We start from the raw sequence: 19455 nt of genomic DNA on the forward strand, positions 1-19455 counted from the left end.
TTTTTCGTCCCACGTGACGTGGAATCAAAATAATTAAAGCAGTAATATGTAGGAATAATAGAATTTGTTTTTCTTAAAAAAAAAGGGAAAATTCGTTGTAGGTACCACTCGAAATTAATGTTGTTTAACGATGGTTCAGGGAAGTTCAAACCGTATAAACAAAAAATACATTAGCTTATTAATAAAATAACCTTGGAAATTAAATAAACACCATAATATAAAAATTAAAAGCTATGACGGAGTTCCCCCCTCGGGCTAAATCTGATGCACAGGGAAATCCCATCGAAATTTTAGCAATTTCAGAGATAATGTGGCTACAAGCTGCTCCAGCGCCTGGTGCCGACAAAAAAGTAGTTAAAATTTGAAGTGATTGAAGTAGAATTTATTTTATTTTATTATCGTCATTTTAAAAATATTCAGTACCATAATATTTGGCACAGATACTATCAAACAAACAATAGCGGTGATATTATGGTTGCATATGTAGCAGTAAAACAATTTATTATAATTTTATATTAATTTATTATACCATCAAAGCGAATGTGAATAAAAGGATCAATAAGAGTACCTGACGATAGTTTTCTATAGATTTTTATTTGGATGTAGGTACAAGATGATCCACAAATATGTTTTTTTCTGCAACTTTATTGGAATTTGTAAATAAATTGTATTCGCCACTGGGGGAAGTACTGGGTACGCCGCTGAGTAATTTGTAAATTCAGTCGCTCTATTTGATTTTTAAGCGTATTTAAAAAAAGCATTTCTTTTATTTGATTCGAGATATTACTATTTTTTAGTTATTTTTACGTATCGTCTTGGCAAATTCAGACTTTTATTTAAAATAAAGTATACCTACATTTCAAAAATGATATAAAAATTATTATCCAATGGCGGTCATAATTTCTTATGAAAATGTAACCAGTCACTGGTTTGAGTTGAAAATTAATATTTACATGTTGGATGCCACTTTATTCACGCACAGAATTTCATTTCACTGTATCCATTTCTTCCGAAGAGAGTTAGAACATTTTTCTAAATTTTTTAACTACGTATTTCGAAAACAGTAAAGTTTCGAAAACGACTTTAAGCAATGTTCCATTGTTATTACTTGCTCTATGGGCATGTGTATGAACTGTGACACTTCAAAAAAATTACAACTAGAAATTGTCTCGTTTTAGAATAAAAATATCACCCTGTATACAAAAAAAGTTATTTTTATTTATAGTTTCTAAACTATTAACTTTAGTGTGATGCACATTTGGTGATCGACAACACATGCGTACAGCTTGTTTTTGATGTTGTAAGTGAAACTTCATTATGCCCAGAACGCCAGAGACGGACTGTGCCCAATGGTTAACAACCCAAAATTTTTGCATAGATGACGATCGCAATCTGCCTGTATCAAAAATAAGCTCCTTGAAGAATTTGCGAACGATAATACTCTCTTGGTTCAACTCGGTAAAATTAACAGTTTAGGAAATATTTGTGATTTTATGTCACAGTATACATCGAGCGACGCCTCTACCATTTTATTTTAAATTTTTAATTGGACATAATTATTATGTTAGAACCGTACATATTTTTAAAATAGAAACCTAGAAAATCTTACTGTCTGCTAATGTAATTTTCACTAAGAAAATAATAAACACACTTTACACATGACACAAAATAGAAAAATAAAACAAGAATAAGTTAAAGTAAGTCAACTCCAAATATCGATTTTCATTCAAAAGTTTCTCAAAAACGTATGGACCTATTAAATTATTACCCACTATTAATGTTTGAGCAGGAATAGTGGGTAATAATTTAATAGGTCCATACGTTTTTGAGGAACGTCTGAATGGACATCGATATTTGGAGTTTTTCCAAAATAATTTGCAGCCACTATTAGACGATGTTCCATTAGACACCTGGGAAAACGTTTGATTCATGCACGATGGAGCTTCTCCCCGTTTCAATATTGATGTACGAAATTATTTATCCATTGTTTAATAATAAATGGATTCGGAGAGGAGGCCCAATTTCATGGCCACCACGTTCTCCAGACTTTAACCCGATGGACATCTTCCTGAAAAGTTTAATTTTAGTTTAATAATTTCTATTGTGATAATATTAGACATACCCCAGATATACTTTTTCGTGTACAACCAAATAACATTCGGAGACTTAGGAAATGTGTGGAGGTGGAAAGTGCCCATATTGAAAATGTATTTTTGATAGTTTTCTTGCTTTTAAATTATTTTTTTCAGGAACTTATTTTTGATACAGGCAGATTGCGATCGTCATTTATGTGAAAATTCTGGGTTGTTGACCATTGGGCATAGTCCGTCACTGGCGTTCTGAGCATAATGAAGTTTCACTTACAATATTAAAAATAAGCTGTATGCACGTGTTATCGATCACCAAATTTGCATCATGCTGAAGATAATAGTTTAGAGACTAAATGTATATGAAGAACTGATATTATTTTGACCTCATCTATTTGTACTCGACTTTTTTATATCAAGTACCGGGACACCCTTTTCTTCCTTTGTGCTAAGTGTTGCTCTCAATATTTTCGGAGCGAGAAGTCGTATTTTTTCAAGTCTTGAAACGTTTGCAAGCTAATTCGTATTTTAGCACTTATTGGTATTAAAACGAATTTGACTTTTAGCACAATAATAAATAAACAATGATTGTGAAGAAAACGGTTTCATAAGCAAGAAATATTAGGTATGCATTCATAAAAATTTCTTAGTTCATGTTAATTAATTAATACGATTTTGGGAAAAAATAGTATGTGTATCTCGTAGCAAAAGCACATTTCGGTACTCAATATGCATTGTTGTCCGGGAATGTACTACTAGGTATACAATTACTATTCCTCGAATACTTAAAATACGATATTTTTATATTGAATGAGTTATACATTTGATGATTAAATTTTCCCCATTTACACGAGTCTATTTTTAAAAAACGTTTTAAACCAAAGATCATAAAATATAAAACATGACACCGAACATTTCTCACAGCATAAATCAAATTCGAATAGATTTTTAAAATACTTCCCTGGCATGCCATACTTGCAGTATCAAGAAAACGCCTTTTTCCATACCTACATTTATCTTTCCCAGAATGATACTCTTACATATCCTTTGCAGTTTATAACTCATAACTTACCGAGAACTATATTTTCATAAGAAATGCAAAGATAATGTTTACTTACGAAATCATATATTTTAGTGTATGACATTGGTTGTTAAAATTACTTCACACTGTTAAAACGTTGTTTCTTCTCCACGATTCTGAAATCCACAATACTGCGGTTGTTAAGAAGGCCACTAATATTTTGGAAACACCAAAATAAAAATATTAAAGTCATTGTAGTATAAATAGTTCACAACCAGATGCTTATACCCCTACAAATAATAATATGTTTACCTACATTTAAAATTCAGCACTAGCATGGCACCTGGCAGTAGAGTTATTTTTCATAAAAATTGGCGTATAACTGTAAAGGACTGTTTCATGACGTATTCTGCCAAGTATTCTGCCTCTATGAATTTAGTGCTAACGTACCAATATAAAAGAGAAGTTAGGTGGTTAATTCCCAGAAACAAAACACACATAGATTCGTAGGTTGTTTTGAGTGAAATGTGAAAGTTGCTATAGAATTTAAACTAGATAGAAATATTTTAAAGCAAAGGTAGGTTTAGTACTATTTTTGCATAAATATAAAATAGAAGTGTTATTGTTACTGATGAATGTCAAAAATGCGACTAATTTCAAAGCAAATTTAAAAAAACACGTTTTTTTCTCCATGAAAAGTTAATCCTTCAAATGGATATACAGAGTATTACTAAAGTAAAGCAATAAACTTCCAAAGTGCTCTTAAAATAATTCATAAAATACACATATGGTCTAAAACGGATCCCTGTGGAATACCTCAAAGAGTTCAAAATACATTAATTTCCTTTTAGTGATTTCAAAGCTTCGCGACGGCCTGTGCTGATATTTAAAGCACAATGTTTTTTCGGACTGTTATGCCGTAGCATGTTACAGACTTACATTGCATTTTCTTAGCCTCAACTAGGAAACTTTGACCCGTGCTTGTCGTTCTCGGGCTAGACTCTATAGGGGTAGACCCTATTGATTTCGATTCTTGAGATGTTTTTTAGCTAATGACTTCCAATGCTTTACTGTCGACATCCTCAGTGGTGATTGCAAAAGCTTCTTCGCGACTGAGAGGAGCGATAGCGGGTCCGCCGCTACAGAGCTTAGCCCGAGAACAACAGGACCAAACCAAAGATTCCTAGGTAAGGTAAGGAATTGCAGTGTAAGTTTATAACTGTTGTTGACTAAGTACATAGGCCATGGTGTAATAACCTGACAAGCCAAGGTACTTTAATTTCTTTTTAATAATAATATAATTCGTTTTTATTAAGAAGCAATGTAGTGTATAATATAAAAGGAAACGGAGAAAAACAGAAAATATCGTTAACCCAAAGCAAAGCCTTGCTAAATCTACTCAAACTCAATCATAAGTATACGAAAGCATATTAGCTCAAAATACTAATGTAACAACAGAAAATCACTCAAAAAAACACGCAATGCATTTAATACACACTGTAAAAAAATTTCACTCAAATTTCACTCAATTTCACTCAATAACGTATCAATTTCTGCCCGCACCCAATGGAGTGAAATTTTCACTCTATTAGTATGAATACAACTGATTGTGAGTGAAACTATTGCATCAGAAATTAGTGAGTTTTAATCAAATCCGAGTTACCGCTAACTATCAGTTGAACGACTTTTGACTCTATTCCGAGTATATAAAACCAATTTAGAGTTGACTGTTTTCTCTATGATTTAAATTTAACTACTTATTATTGAATCATTTTTTTACTTAGACTTGGTTTTTAAGTAACTAAATATTGAGTGCAAAAATAAATCACTCATAAATGATTAATTAGGATATACAGTGTTGAAATTCACTTCCAGTCCTGGCTGAGACCCGCCAGCTGAGACCCGCCCCCACTGGCCTGTTCTATTGGCGATCGCGCTTTTCTGGAGCATCTAACGGGCCCCTATCAACTGTGACCCTATATTTGAGTGAAAGTATTCAGTTTTAGTTTAAATATAATCATAAATGAGTAAAATGATCAAATTGCTCAATATTGAGAGAAAATTTACTAAATAATTTCACTCAACGGATTTACTCCGAAGCTTTACAGCTTTTACTCATACCGATTTTTTAATAGTGCAGTAAATAAAGTACCTAACAAGAAATCATCAGTTTTATCTATGAAATCAGCTGTCCACTTAATAAATATGATTTAAATTTATATTTTAATTAAACTTGAATTTGTTAATATTAAATATTTTAAAATCATCAAGAAGAGAACTGAATAAATTAATACAATTATATGTAAAAATCTTTTAAATATAAAACACGATGATGTGGCATTGTAAATGTGTTTTTTTCCTCGAAATAACATTTAACAAACTTTGTTCTTGAGGCAAGAAATTCAAATTTTATGGACGTCGACTATTTTTCATGTTGAGCCACTTGATTTCTACAATTTTATGAGAAATATGATCAAATTTTGTTTGTTTTGATTTTTTTTGTCCTGTAGATTAAGGCGTCATAGACATAATTACAGTAATTAATATGGGAAAGAACGGGTAACTTACATAACATAATATTAAGTTTTTCATTAAAAACATGACTATTTTTAATTAATCTAAGAGAGGAATAAGATTTTTGGAGGAATGTTTTTACATGCTCATTGAATCGACAGTTGCTCTCAACAGTAGCTCCCAGATTGTTTGTATAGTTAGTAATGTGGCGGCTACACGACAGCGACTTGCCTGCACGGTATGGTTTGCGCAATAAACACGGAATAATGTGTTGTGGCCACACGATGCAGGTAAGACCGTGCAGGCTGCAGACACTGCAGGCAGCAATCAATACGTTTCTCAGGAATATGTATCCAAGCGAAGAATTTTTGGTATTATACTGAATCACTAGGATTGGTGATCCCTTCATAAACCGACAAAATACTGTAATGCGCGAATCTATGTACATATGTACAGTAAGTCGGGACACCTCCGTATTTAGGAAAAAGTCCTACTTTTTGATATTATATTTTTTGACATGTGATCTTTTCTACGGCCTACTATCATTAAGAGACTACNATGTTGAGCATCATCAGCATAAACTGTAACTTACATTGTTGAACTGATACTGAAATGCAAGCAGTGTAAATTATAAAAAGTGAAGGACCTAAAATTGAACCTTGTGAAACAACAGAAAGGATATTAGGGGAACATATTATTAACAGATATTTATTGGGACCTTTCATGTAAGTAAAAATTTATAAGTGTAAGTGACGGATTGTCAAAGCCATCGTACTTTAATTTAAAACAAAGAAGAATATGACTGAATCAAAGACTTTAGAGAAGTCCGATAAACTGAAACACTAACTAGTCTCGTGTTTTGTGCTTTCATTAAGTCATCAATGATGGTAATTAAGGCGGTTGAAGTACTATACCCTTTCCTGAAGCTCAACAAAATAACCATACAGTTGATTTTATTGAATGAAATAGTATATCTTTTGTTTTTTTGCCACATACTTCACGTGAATTTCACTTTACTCTTAAAATGCGAAAACAACGATGAAACATGACCACGATTTTTTATAATTTTATTTTTCAACATCCTGAGCGTCAATCTACGTGAACGTGTTGCAATAACTTTATTTTATCAGAAAAAAATCCCATTGGCCTTTAAAATAGACATTAATCCCCTTTCAATTGTTTGTTTAATTGTTTATCGTTTGTAAAAGTGACATTCTCTGAGGTGTTTCTTCAACTTTCTGAACACAACGAAGCCTATAGTGGCTAGGAGGCAATTTCTCTAGTACCTCTCGCGATATTTGACCAGCTATTTTCATGATCCCATGCCCAAGTATTACGTAAATGCACAGAGCGCCGCGCATAGGTGAACCATTAATAATGTTACATCTCAAATAAACAACGATATTTTTATCACCTGCATGTATTTAATGCACGTCGGCTATTTTTAAGCGAACGCTAAATCATAGGCTTCTTGTTTTCAAAAACAACCACCCACTAACCGTCGAAAAGTGTCCTTTGTCGCAATTTATAATAGTCGCCGAGGTGGTGGACTGTCGCGCGTCAATAGTCGACCACAGAAATTTATGTGAAATCTTTAAAAACAACTTATTTTCATGTGTAGCTGAGAGTGTTTACAAACTATAGAAAAAAATTTCACTGATTCATTTCCTCGAAATAAAAGTTCCGTAATCGCGTTTCAAAACCGTTGAGTGGCGTACGAAAGGGGCGTTTTGGGGTTGGAGCCTCTCCCCACGACATTTCTAGGTATAAGTCACTCTTCTGATTACTATGGTGAAGATTTTTTTTGCTATTTTTAAAATACGATAATTCATTTCTTTTCCATTGTAAAATTCTATGTAGGCCACTGCATCTTTATATATAAAGATGTCATATACGATGATCAAAAATAGTAGAAGCTTTCGAGGAACTTTTATTTTGAAGCTGAATACAGTCGCCAAAAGTACAAATATATTTAAATATCTTCAGATCGTCTGCATAGAGAAGGAAATCTACATCTAGGACATCAACAAGATCTTTAATGAACATAACGAAAAGCAAGGGTCCGAGTATGTGTGCCCTGAGGCACACCTGAAGTGGCTAAGTACTCAACTGATTTAAATCCATTATAAACCATTATAAATTATTGTGAAGATATGATTTAAATAAATTTGGTAACGGATTATATGTCCCAAATGCGTCCAACTTCTGAAGTAATATACCATGGTCAAGCTTATCAAAGGCCTTACTAAAATTAATAAAAACTAACTAAAACTAAACTAAACTAATACAATTTCATCAACATCCATCGCTTTTTGCAATAATAATACTCAATTTTCGAAAACTGATTTTTCCGCGTTCAATCTTTATTTCATAGTTAACAAATAGGTGAAATATGACTTTAGATATCTTAAATTGTAGGCAATTTAATTGCCTACAATATAAAATAACTAATTTTCCGATAGGACGTCTAGATTTTCATGGGCAGAAAAAAGTTAAAAAAAAAGACGTAAAGCCATTTATTTGAAATTTGACAACTTAGCGTCACTTCTTTTGAGTTACCTTTTTAATATCATCATATTCCCCGTCATAAAGTGCAATTAAATGTCTACTAATAATTTTTTCACGTTCAAACTCTAAAACAACAGGAGACTAATATCTAATCAATATTGAGATACGAGTAACAAATGACAACATTCAAATCCATTTAAAAAATGATGTAATCATGTGGATAAAATTATTTTTCGTAGCGAAATCGGATAAAAATAGTTTTAATTGAACTTGGCATCGAAAAAATTGAAAGTGGTCTTCGAATTTATACAATGAAATAGTTTATTACAAAGTGTTCGTAAGCAGTCCAAATAAATTTCGATTTTATTAGCAGTGCAAATGGTTGGAACAATAAGCAGGAGACTTTGATATCGATGTTCTAACGTTTATTATACGTAAATATACCTACGCTATAAAGAAATTGCATTTAAGAGTATATTCAATAGTGACAATTGATACTTAAGAATTAAGTTGTTAGTCAATGATAACCATTTAAAAGGTTAATTTGAGAATACTTCGAATTATGAGAAAGAAATACTTTTACGGTAAAACTGGAGTAAGAACAATATTTGGTCAGTTTTGAAGACCTACAGTATCTAGTACAAATTGCAACAGTATTCATTTGTAGAACTGCCAGACATAGACAGATTTCAACCTTCCAATGTTGGGTGTAATTCAATGCTGGTCGGTGTTCTAATCCGCAGAGTAGTTGTTTCCCATCGTATTATTAATGAATGCTGTTTTTTAATAAATTACCCTGTATATTTTGACTTATTTATGGTTGCAGTTATAGTTTTGTTGTGTCTATCTCTAGTAGTAATAGTAATAATGTGTCATAAACATGACGTGTATTGAAAGAGATTATTTTTGCCAACCACAACTAAGTTTTTGTCTATCACATTGGACTTATGGCTCTTTAATTCCTAAAATCGTGAGAGAGCTTTATTCAAATCAACAAAAATACAAAATTTCATGTTATTTCTAGAAAAAATAACAATCTGGCAACAGCGGAATTGTATCGTCAGATCAACACTATGCGTTTGTCAAATGTGACATCAATCAACAGCGAAAGACAGCCCGCAATAGGAGTGACAAAGACAGGAGGCCCGAATAGTAGGGCAGGTATTATACTTTCTGTGCAAAAATTTTACTTAGGTCTGACGAATATAGTTATTCAATGAAGATGATTTTATATTACATAATTATTATTCAAATATATGAGCAAATTACCTCTGCGCATATGAAACTCGAATTAATTTGGTCAAGCAGAATGTATACCATCAAAAAACACCATAATTCAAATTCAAAATGTTTGTCTTCTTCAAAACCAGTAACAAATAAGCTAAACAAAAGAAAACTTTACACACCTAAAGCAGTCTATATTTTTGGAAGCGGGTTTGAAACATTTCGAAACAATGCAAAGTGGTCGAAAATTTGTCGGAATGCCAAACAATTTTAAGTGATTGTTTTATATAAAATGTGGGCGAGAATTTAAAGTGATATTTGATTGTTTTTCAACATTGTAGTTTTTTCTACTATAAATAACAATAGTAAGAGTTACGAGTATAAATTATTCTAAATTCGCCACTAATTTTCTACAACAGATAGGAATATGATATTCATGAGTTGGTCATATACTGTCGATTGTTTCTTCAATTTAAAAACTCGTTTTTTTTATTTAAAAGTAAAATCGAAATAAACAAAAAGTGTTATAAGTGGTGAGTTTTTTAATGCAAAAAAGTATTGATGGTAAAACTAATTTAATGAAATACGGTTGTAATCTAGTTTCCATTTATTCTTATTATATTTATGGTACTACTTGGAATAGTTTTGATTTCAGGTAAAGCTTCATTAAATAATTACTCTATTATACCAGCAATATCTATTAAATAGCTAGTAATTAATAAATATTTTAAAAAAATCTAAAAGTGATGATAGTGAAATTGTTAGATAATGCAATGTTTCAAAGACTTTTTGTTGTTCTAACATCACTTTTCACAAAGATTTACACGCAAAAATAGATACTATAGAAAGGTTTTATTATTTCCACAGTTTACTCTCCTGGCGAAAGGAACATAAATACGAGTAGAACAAAATTGTATGCATGAAAAACACAGAACTTTTAGAAATAACTTTTGGAAGTAGTTAGATCTTTTTACAGGGTACAACTTATCCAAAAAAAATTTGGGAATAGATATATCATGAAAAATTGAGTCGATATCGTAAAACAAAATTTTGTAAGAAAAAAATTATTGAAGTTGTAGCATTTTCAACCCTTAAATCGCTAGTCCCTAGCGATATTCACGTTGTGTGCTGTGAGCAATGCGCTCTCTCTCCGATTAGTATTATCATTTTCGCGATAGTGTTTACATTAGTTTTGTAAGTGCCAAAAATGGCTTACGTGTTACAATTCGGAGTTGATGAATATCGCTTTAATTTATGATGAAGCAAGACAACATTTGTGTTAGTCCGTAGACACCAAATGTGTTTACACGTCAGTGGACAAAATTTTGGACAGTTGTTGTAACATCAGGTATGTCAAATTATTTTATTAATTAAAACCACAAATTGATTTTATTAATTGATAATAACAATAGCGGCAAAAACGGTTGAATTTGCTCATAGATAATATTTATTTCCTTGGGAAAGAAATTTTTCCAATTTTTTTATCCGTTAATATTTTATTACACTTTTCCGCCGTGCCGATCGCCGACTGCATGCTTTGCCTTGCGCAAGGTCATGTTTTACAGTGGACTAGTTTCTAATGCATTGCACAAGTGTATTTTTAAATAATTTTCGAACTGCCCTTTTTCATTTTTTTTACAAAATTGTATTTGTAAGAGTCCACTATAACATTCATAATTTATTTTTTATTTTTGGATAAGTTGTGAATTACCCTGTATAGTGACTATTTTTACGCCGGAGTCTTTGTCATTGATGGTGTATTTTCATACAAAAGATATTTAGACATAATTTCTTATTTTTATTTTGGTCAATTATTAATTTTTAGCTATTTACTGAATATTTCTGGTATAATTCATTAATTCTAGGTGAAAAATGTATCCTATAAACTAGATTTAATACCCTTATAATAAAGTAAAATTGCGAGAGCTACTGGTAAAAGGTATATTTTAAAAAATAAATTTCCTTAAATAGTTTTAACTTGACTCAGTACTAAAAGTTTTTTAACCCTAAATTTCTATTTCTTTGCAGGAGATTTAAACCATTTTAACAAAATTCTGATACGCCACTGTGACTAAGGTGTTAGATTTGAGCTTTGCCCCGTTATCCTCTACATATGGATCTTCAAATTCCGAGTAATATCAACACCAAATAAAAAAAATTATATGATCTCAGTTTTCATAATATTCATATGAAGAATAATATTTGAACAATTTAGTAGTTTCATCAATCTAACTCAAAGCTCAAAGAAATATCAAATTAAGATTTGGCTAACCTTTATGTCTTCAAATGATAATATTAATATTTATAACCTAATTGGTGAACAGGCTTAGGCTATGAAACAATTTACAGCTATCTGGCACTATAAAACGGCCATTAAAACGTTTTTACTATGCGTTGCGACTTCCTCAGTTCGGAAACAGAGAATTCGGTAATTACGAGTTCAACGCTCGTGTCGACGAAGGAACCCGTCTGTCGTCGCCTAACATCAATTACGGGCTATTTCCATAAAATAAAAAATGATTGAAAATTTGAGAAATACATAATGAATCAATGTACTCGTCTTTCATTGAAACAACTTAATATGATTAAGCGTATTTGAATAGCAAAAAATCTGTTTGTTTGAAGAACAATCCTTCAAAGAATGTATATAAAAATGGTTCCTTGATATAAGTCATGATGAGATGGCTGCACATTCGATAATAATATTTTTATGTCCCGAGAAAAAACACGATAAATCAGCGGAACCGGATGATATGGTTTCTGATACCAAAACATTATCAGTTTTTTCACACACTATACGAAAAATTGAAAAATTTCTAACAAACAATGGATTTTGATTTAATGGCGACTTTCCGAGAAAATAATGCTGTCTACTTCGGAACATGCATACAATCTAAGCTAAATATTTTTTTGCTTTTTTCTACATCGAAATTTTCAAATTATTCATCAGCTGTTATTTTTGGACAATCAAAAAAGTGGTAAATATAAAAGTTACGTTAATACAAAAAACATTACAAAGGTGTTAAATTATTTTCATTCCTATGATTACATCGGTCTAGCAAAAGAGATAAAAACATAATAACGACATAGACCAATGATTATAAACCATTCACCGGAATAGCTAATGCACATAGCAAATATAAATACTAACCAAGAGAATTTAATCTCTAGTTACAGGGCATCTGAAGAAGAAAACGCTATGACTCTCGAAACGTCCAGTAGCTCCTTAGAGCATATACTATATGGAGGAAGCACCGGAGTGTTAAAAAGTGTAGACGCTGTAGAGAGAATGGGCGATAGTTTGGGTATTCTCTCTCTCTCTCTCTCTCTCTCTCTCTCTCTCTCCTCCCTAATCGTTTAAGAATGAGTTTCGTTAGTCAATCACGTACCTACGGGAGAGAAAAAGATGGTACCCAAATGATCTCTTTCTCTCTCTGTCCCTAGTCTACACTGTCGCCGTAAGAGTGCTTCCTCTATGTAACGTATGCTCTAATGTTCTATTCAAATACGTAAAGATATACTAATCTAGTCTAGTCTAGTCTAATAATTTCATTGATCAAATATAAACTTTTTTTGGAATTCATACTAATAAGATAAATCATTCTCTGATAAAAATCAGCTGCAAACGTAACATCATCTGGGTACAATACAGTTCAATCAGTGCTAAGATGAGTCGAAACATCACTTATAAATTTTAAGAAAATGAGTGGACCAAGTATTATGCCTTGAGGAATGCCAAAGTTCTTAAAAAATAATGTTTTTAACCCCATTTTTGGCGATTTTTTCGATTTTTACAATAATAATCATGATTCATTCGATTTGTAACTAGTCATATTTTGTAAAAAATTTAATTACAAACATATTTTCCTCTTCCATTTTCGCCTAAAATCAACTCTTGATAAGATACATAATTAAATAGGAAGAAAAATATGACATTTTTCGATTTTTTTTAACATATTGTGCCCCCAAAAGTAAAGCCCACGTTTTTTATGCGCATAGAAAAATTAGAAGAATTTTCATTTCTAGTGATATTTGAAAGCCAAAAAGCCAGAAATCTTCGTGGATATCCGATTCATTCAAACCAAAACAGATACCGCCTAGTCTATATATTTTAACGAGTTTTGCTGGTATGTAATCAATGCCAACGGAATTCGTGTTTTTTTGGAAATTTCATTGTCAACTATTGCAATACAGCAACCTTCGCTTCAAAGCTAAAATAATTTACAAAATCGTTTGTTTAAAATGTCAGCTTGATTGACAATGTTATTATCTGTATACTCGTATATTTTTTCTTCTATATCCGCCTTTAAGATTTTTACATTTTTTAAAAATATTCTCAACAAAAGTACATAGCAAAATAACAAACAGTGTAAGAAAACAATATTAAATAAATAAATAATTCTCTTAATTTCAATTAACCAACAATTTCTTATGCATTTTCAACTCTTAACATAACTTTTCCGATCTCTAATGATTACTGTCAATAAATGTGAAAATACTAGCAGCAGGCTAATCTTTTTTATAATTTAATACAAAACAAAAAGTAAAATCAGAAGCTTATCTAACTTGGATAGTCTTTAAAATAACGATTACCTACACTAAAATAATAAAAAAAAACTAAATGTTTGCATACCCGTATCTTGAGTAATTTTAAAGACATTTTATTCTAATTTGGTACAGAGTATACAGGGTGTTACAAGTTTGACTGCCTTAATTTTAACAGACGATAGAATACATTAAAATAAACAAAGAAGCCTTTATATGGCATGATATTTACTAAATGTTTCCCAATAATAGTTGTTTACATTTTTTCCGTAGGACAAGTCTGCGCTGTTGTCTCATTGTGATGAAACTCCCCAATATGAATACTCGCTGTATTTTGAAAACTGATAATCTTACGCCCCCGTAATATACAACTTTTTTGTTCATTTATGATTACTCTATCTCATGCTGAAGTTATGGCAGTCAAACTTCTTACACTCTGTATACAAATATTAGAAATAACGAACTTCAGCGGCGTTTCTCCGATAAGTTATTAAAGATACGAGAAAAAACCATATAAGATACTTCAAAATATTTTTTTAAGAATGCCTTATAGCTACGCCAAATTAAAAAAATTAAATCTTCTGTAGGTCAAAAACCAATGAACACAGAAAGATCAATTTCAAAAAATAAGTTCGATTATGAGTAAGGCATAACAAAAGAACGCAACAAACGGGCGCACAAAGCCGTAAACAGTATTTTAATTTAACATCCTTTCGATTCGTCCTTAGGGAATGATTCGGGAAGCGGACCCCGCTGATTGGTATCGCCGTAAAGCGTTCGGCAGCTTGAAACGCCGAAATAAAGAGATAGTGTTAAAAATAGATTTGGCAGATTAAATTCATACATTTTCTCCCACAACCGAAAATCTATAGTGGGGACTATTTTAAAGTGATTCCATGCTCATTAGATTTAAAGACTGTCAATGCTATAGCGCCGGGCCGTTTGAAAAACAGAAACCGCCGGGCAGTTCAGTTACCCTCGTTCCGTCTTGAGAGAGGAAACTGCGGTTTTCACACAGAAAACACGGTTTTTGTCGGCTTTTCTTTCGGTTTCGTCGTATATCAACAAGAAAACAAGAACTATGAGCTCCAAGTGTCATCACAGGAAGGTAAGAATTTGTTCTGTAATCAGATTAATTATTTATATCCGTACAATTATACGCAAATGACAAATGTCACAGGTATTTTACCAAGTAAGTACTCACAATTAAAGTCTAATTTACTAATTTTAAAATATACGTAACATCGGGAAATAGAACAGAAGTTAGGAAGAAAAATAAAATACTTTTTAATTTAATTATTTGAAATATATGTTTAAAAATGTGTGCATGCATTTCTTCACCGTTAATGGTATCGTATTTGTTTCTAACTGTAATTGATATATCACGAAGATTAAACTGATAATAACAATGATAAATGTTTTCTCTAAATACTGGGTGTTCCTTATTGATATGCGAATATTTAAGGGTGTGATTCTACATAGAAAATTAATGATAGTTTGCTTTATAAACTATGGTCCAAAAATGTTCGAAACCACTTGAGATATTTTAGTGATATTTAGTATGTAGTGATAGTTAATAAAGGCGCATGTTTTTCAATACAAACATAAATTTAAGCTCTAACAGTGGCGTGCGTACGAGCACTGACTTTGATATTTTTAGAAGAAAAAAATGGTACGCCAGTGGTTTTTCCCCAAAAAAATTATTTTTGAAATCTCCGAAAGAAATTGTTAATTGATTTCCTTCTTTTTCCTAAAATTCTAACACCCCGTATTTAGCAAACTATCATTAATTTTCCATGTAGAATCACACCCTTAAAAAAGCATATAATTGAAGAACATCCTGTATATTTATAAATTTTAGAATTTTGGACTCCTGCATTAGATGAAGACTGAAACAAAATACATTTGAAATTACATTAAAATATCGATTGTTAAATAGTTTATCTTTTTTTTTGGGTATTTTGCTATACAACTAATTAAAATATTAATAAAATATAGAGACATAAGAATTATTTAGTTCGTAACTTTCGCAGAGTAATTATTCAAAAGATAAAATTTCATCAAATAAATAACCGGAAACAGAAACAGATTTTTTTTTTCAATTAAACGTTTTTTTTTTGTTTATGTCAAATTTATTACATTTATAATTGATAACAATGTATCTGTGAAAAAAGTCATCAACATTCTAAAGCTTCAATGAGCCTCAATGGTTAGAAAATTGGTCGCAACTTTTTTATTACCTCTTTTTCAAAATCAAACAGCTTTATTATTAATAAAAAATATTTTAAAGAGGTACTCTTGTTTGTAAGATTTGAACATAAAACAAAATTAAGTTATATAAGCATAATCAAAATCTTTCAAAATATTATTTTCAATTATATTGACTAAACAAAATTTAAAATTTAAGAATAATTTACTGTGATGGGGAAAATTGTTTAATTTATTGAAAAATGACAAATGAAAAAATTTTGCTTAATTTATTCAATTAATACGGACCATTCTCTATAATTTTAATGTTTCCTTTTATAAGTGTAGATTTTTTACTAATAATAAGTGAAATAACCTTTGAAAAGATCGCTTAATTGAAAAATATATATATATATATATCAAAATATTAAATTCAAAAGATAACTTTGAGATTGTGTATTTTTGTCAAAACTGAATCTTTTAAAAAGTGTCGTAGGGACTTGTATCATTATTTTTATAATTAAAATTACTCCCTGAATTATATGCTTATATTTGAGAACATTCTGTTTTATAATGTCAAAGAACTTAAAAATGAAAATCTTACTTTATTCTCATGAAAATCACCTAAATTAATTATACTTAGAAAGGCTACAAAGAAAAAATTATTGCTCTTGCAAACTTATTTTCTTGAGAAAACAGTTAAAATATACAGGGTGTCCATAAAATACTTAACCAAACATATTTGACAGATTGTTCTTCACAAATTAAAGAAAATCGAGACTTCGTTTTTCAGACACAGGATGTTAAAGATTTCGAGAAAAAGAAAAAGGAATTTCGTTTAAATTTGGCGTGAAGCAATAATTTCTAATTTTGCAGAAACTTGCCTACATGCCACAGTTTTTTATATACATAAGCTTAGTTTTGTTGTTTTTGTATGTAATTTTTTTGTCTTGCAAAATATTCCAAATTAGACTATTATTGTTTAAGTAATGAATCATAATGATCCAGAAAATACAGCTTCAAATAAACGAAACCCTGCATCAAATATCAAATCGCTTAGAGACATACAGGGTGATTCAGAACTTATCCAAAAAAAAATCTTGATGTACAGTGAACCCTTACAAATACAATTTTGTAAAGAAAAAATCAAAAAGGGCAGTTCGAAAATGATTTAAAAATACACTTCTGCACGGCACTGGAAACTGGTCCAGTGTAAAACCTGACCTAGCACAATGCGACCGTCATGGCGGTGTGATAAAAACGGACAAAAAGTTTCGCAAGGAAAGAAATATGTAAATAGAATTTTATCGCACCTATTTTATATCGGCAAATTCAACTGCTTTTGCCGTTATTAATTAATAAAATTAATTTGTGTTTTTAAATGATAAAATCATTTGACATACCCGATGTTACAACAATTGTTCAAAATTTTATCCAATAATGTGTAAACACATTTGGGTACGTTGTACTCAGTTTCTACGAACTAACACAAATGTTGTCTTGTTTCACCATAACACAAATGCTTCACCATAAATTATAACGATATCCATCAACTCCGAGTACACGCACAGCATTTTTGACACTAACTACCCATTTTTGACACTAACTACTAAAAACCTATTGTAAACACCACAGATAACAGGTAAATATCGCAACGACGATTGCAAAATCCGAATTCAGGATTCGGAGTCCCTGAGGCCACGTGGCGAATGACGCTAGAAACTACAGTTGTCCAGCTATGTAGTGGTTGAATGTACTATAACTTCGATATTTTTTTTCTCGGAAACTATAAGGATTTTACAAATTTTTTTTTTACGATATTGATTCCATTTCTCATGCTGCATCTATTCCCAAATTTTATTGGATAAGTTGTGATTCACCCTGTATATTCAGTGGCGACTGGTGCGGCGGGCGCCCCCCTTAGAAATTTTCAAAAAAAATTAATTTAAAATTTAGTTTACAGTTATCTGGATAATTAAATATATTAGCCTTATGAAACACATTAAAAAGGAAATGTTAAATTTGTAATGAGCAATCAGTTTAACTCGACTTTCAAATTTCGTTTGAAAAACGTGAGCTCGCGTAGCTCGCTCCGACGTCCGTAAAGTGTTTACAGCGGTCGTCATGGTTACCGTCGCGCAGCAGTGAAAGATGGAGTAGGAATAGCGCATATTTATTATGCAGTTTGGGCACTGTTTATTCCGACCATTATCATATAGTAGCTATTCACGGCTTTTTTTCTTATTAAACGTAATTTGTTCAGGTGTGGTGAAAAAATTTGTTACTTGCATATTGCACTTATGTGTTTTTTAAAAAGATTGTAAAAGTTTCAATACTTTGTACCTAAATTTTTCTGCTCCCCCTGGTATGGAAGTTAAGAGCCGCCACTGTACATATTTAGGTTACACCTTATATGAAAAAAATGTTAATAAACCTTCATTTTCATAATGGTTTTACCTGAAGACTTGCGTCACTAATTTCAAACACTCGAAAAGAAATAAATTTAGCAAAATAAAATTTGTCATAACTGCTCTATATCTTTTAACGACATGTGTAGAAAATAAATACGTTTCGACGATAAGGAATAAAAAACTGGTTACAAAATTTGGTATCATAAAATTCAGCGTTACTTCCTCTCATAATATTATGACACTGAAGCGTTGCACCTTGCTACTAACTTGATTAATGTGTTTGTTTTTAATTTATATATTTATCCACTCATAAACCATTTCATTAATTCATAAAACCGGGCTATAAAATTGTTTGATATTTTGCTTTACGATGTGAACTATATAACATATATAATATAAAGAAGAATTTGACTCATGTCCGGGGCTTACCTTCCGAGAAAATCTCAAAAGAAAAACGACTTGAATAGACATTTTCCAGGCGAGCATTGGCAATATTTTTAGTAGCTCCTCGAAAATGTCACCGATTATTTATAGAAAATTGTTTTATAAACGTTTATGACAGGATAGCACATGTGTATACAATTGAAATGAGTTGAAAGCAAAGAAAATCAGAATTACCAAGAGACAATTCCTACTATATGAGTTCAGGAGGGTATTCAGGATTATATTTCATTTATAAAAGTTCTTGACAACTCCATTGTTTGATGACTTTGATTTTTACGTGAAAGTTTTTAGCGAAAAAATTGAACTTTAATAAATAAATGCATTTGAATATTCTTACAACACAAATTTGGAGATGATTTTTTAATTATAGGCAGAATGCTTTAATAATAAGCATTTTCAATAATTAAAAATGTTGCAACTGCGAAGCAGCGCTTGAAATTAATAATAATCAAAATTGTTAAAACTTATTGAGAACCCCTGGAATCGTCCCCCAGTTACATACTACACAGAAGAA

The 19455-nt window shown here is 31.1% G+C and overlaps 1 protein-coding gene across 2 annotated transcripts in view; it reads left to right on the plus strand.

Moving 5' to 3' along the window:
• Positions 1-3591: 3591 nt before the first annotated feature.
• LOC108906037 (protein msta) overlaps positions 3592-19455 on the plus strand; it is a 69521-nt gene continuing 53657 nt past the window's right edge. Inside the window, exon 1 of one of the 2 annotated variants that reach the window (XM_018709189.1) lies at positions 3592-3685. Coding sequence is in view for 1 of the 2 variants with exons in the window: in XM_018709181.1 (XP_018564697.1) it covers positions 14981-15007 (27 nt within the window). In the remaining variant the exon portion in view is untranslated. Of the gene's footprint in view, positions 3686-14822; positions 15008-19455 lie in introns of those variants that run through there. The other variant, XM_018709181.1, reaches the window with a different exon arrangement.

The sequence above is a fragment of the Anoplophora glabripennis genome, unplaced genomic scaffold (genome assembly GCF_000390285.2).
Source record: "Anoplophora glabripennis isolate ALB-LARVAE unplaced genomic scaffold, Agla_2.0 scaffold21, whole genome shotgun sequence".
Lineage (NCBI taxonomy): Eukaryota > Metazoa > Arthropoda > Insecta > Coleoptera > Cerambycidae > Anoplophora > Anoplophora glabripennis.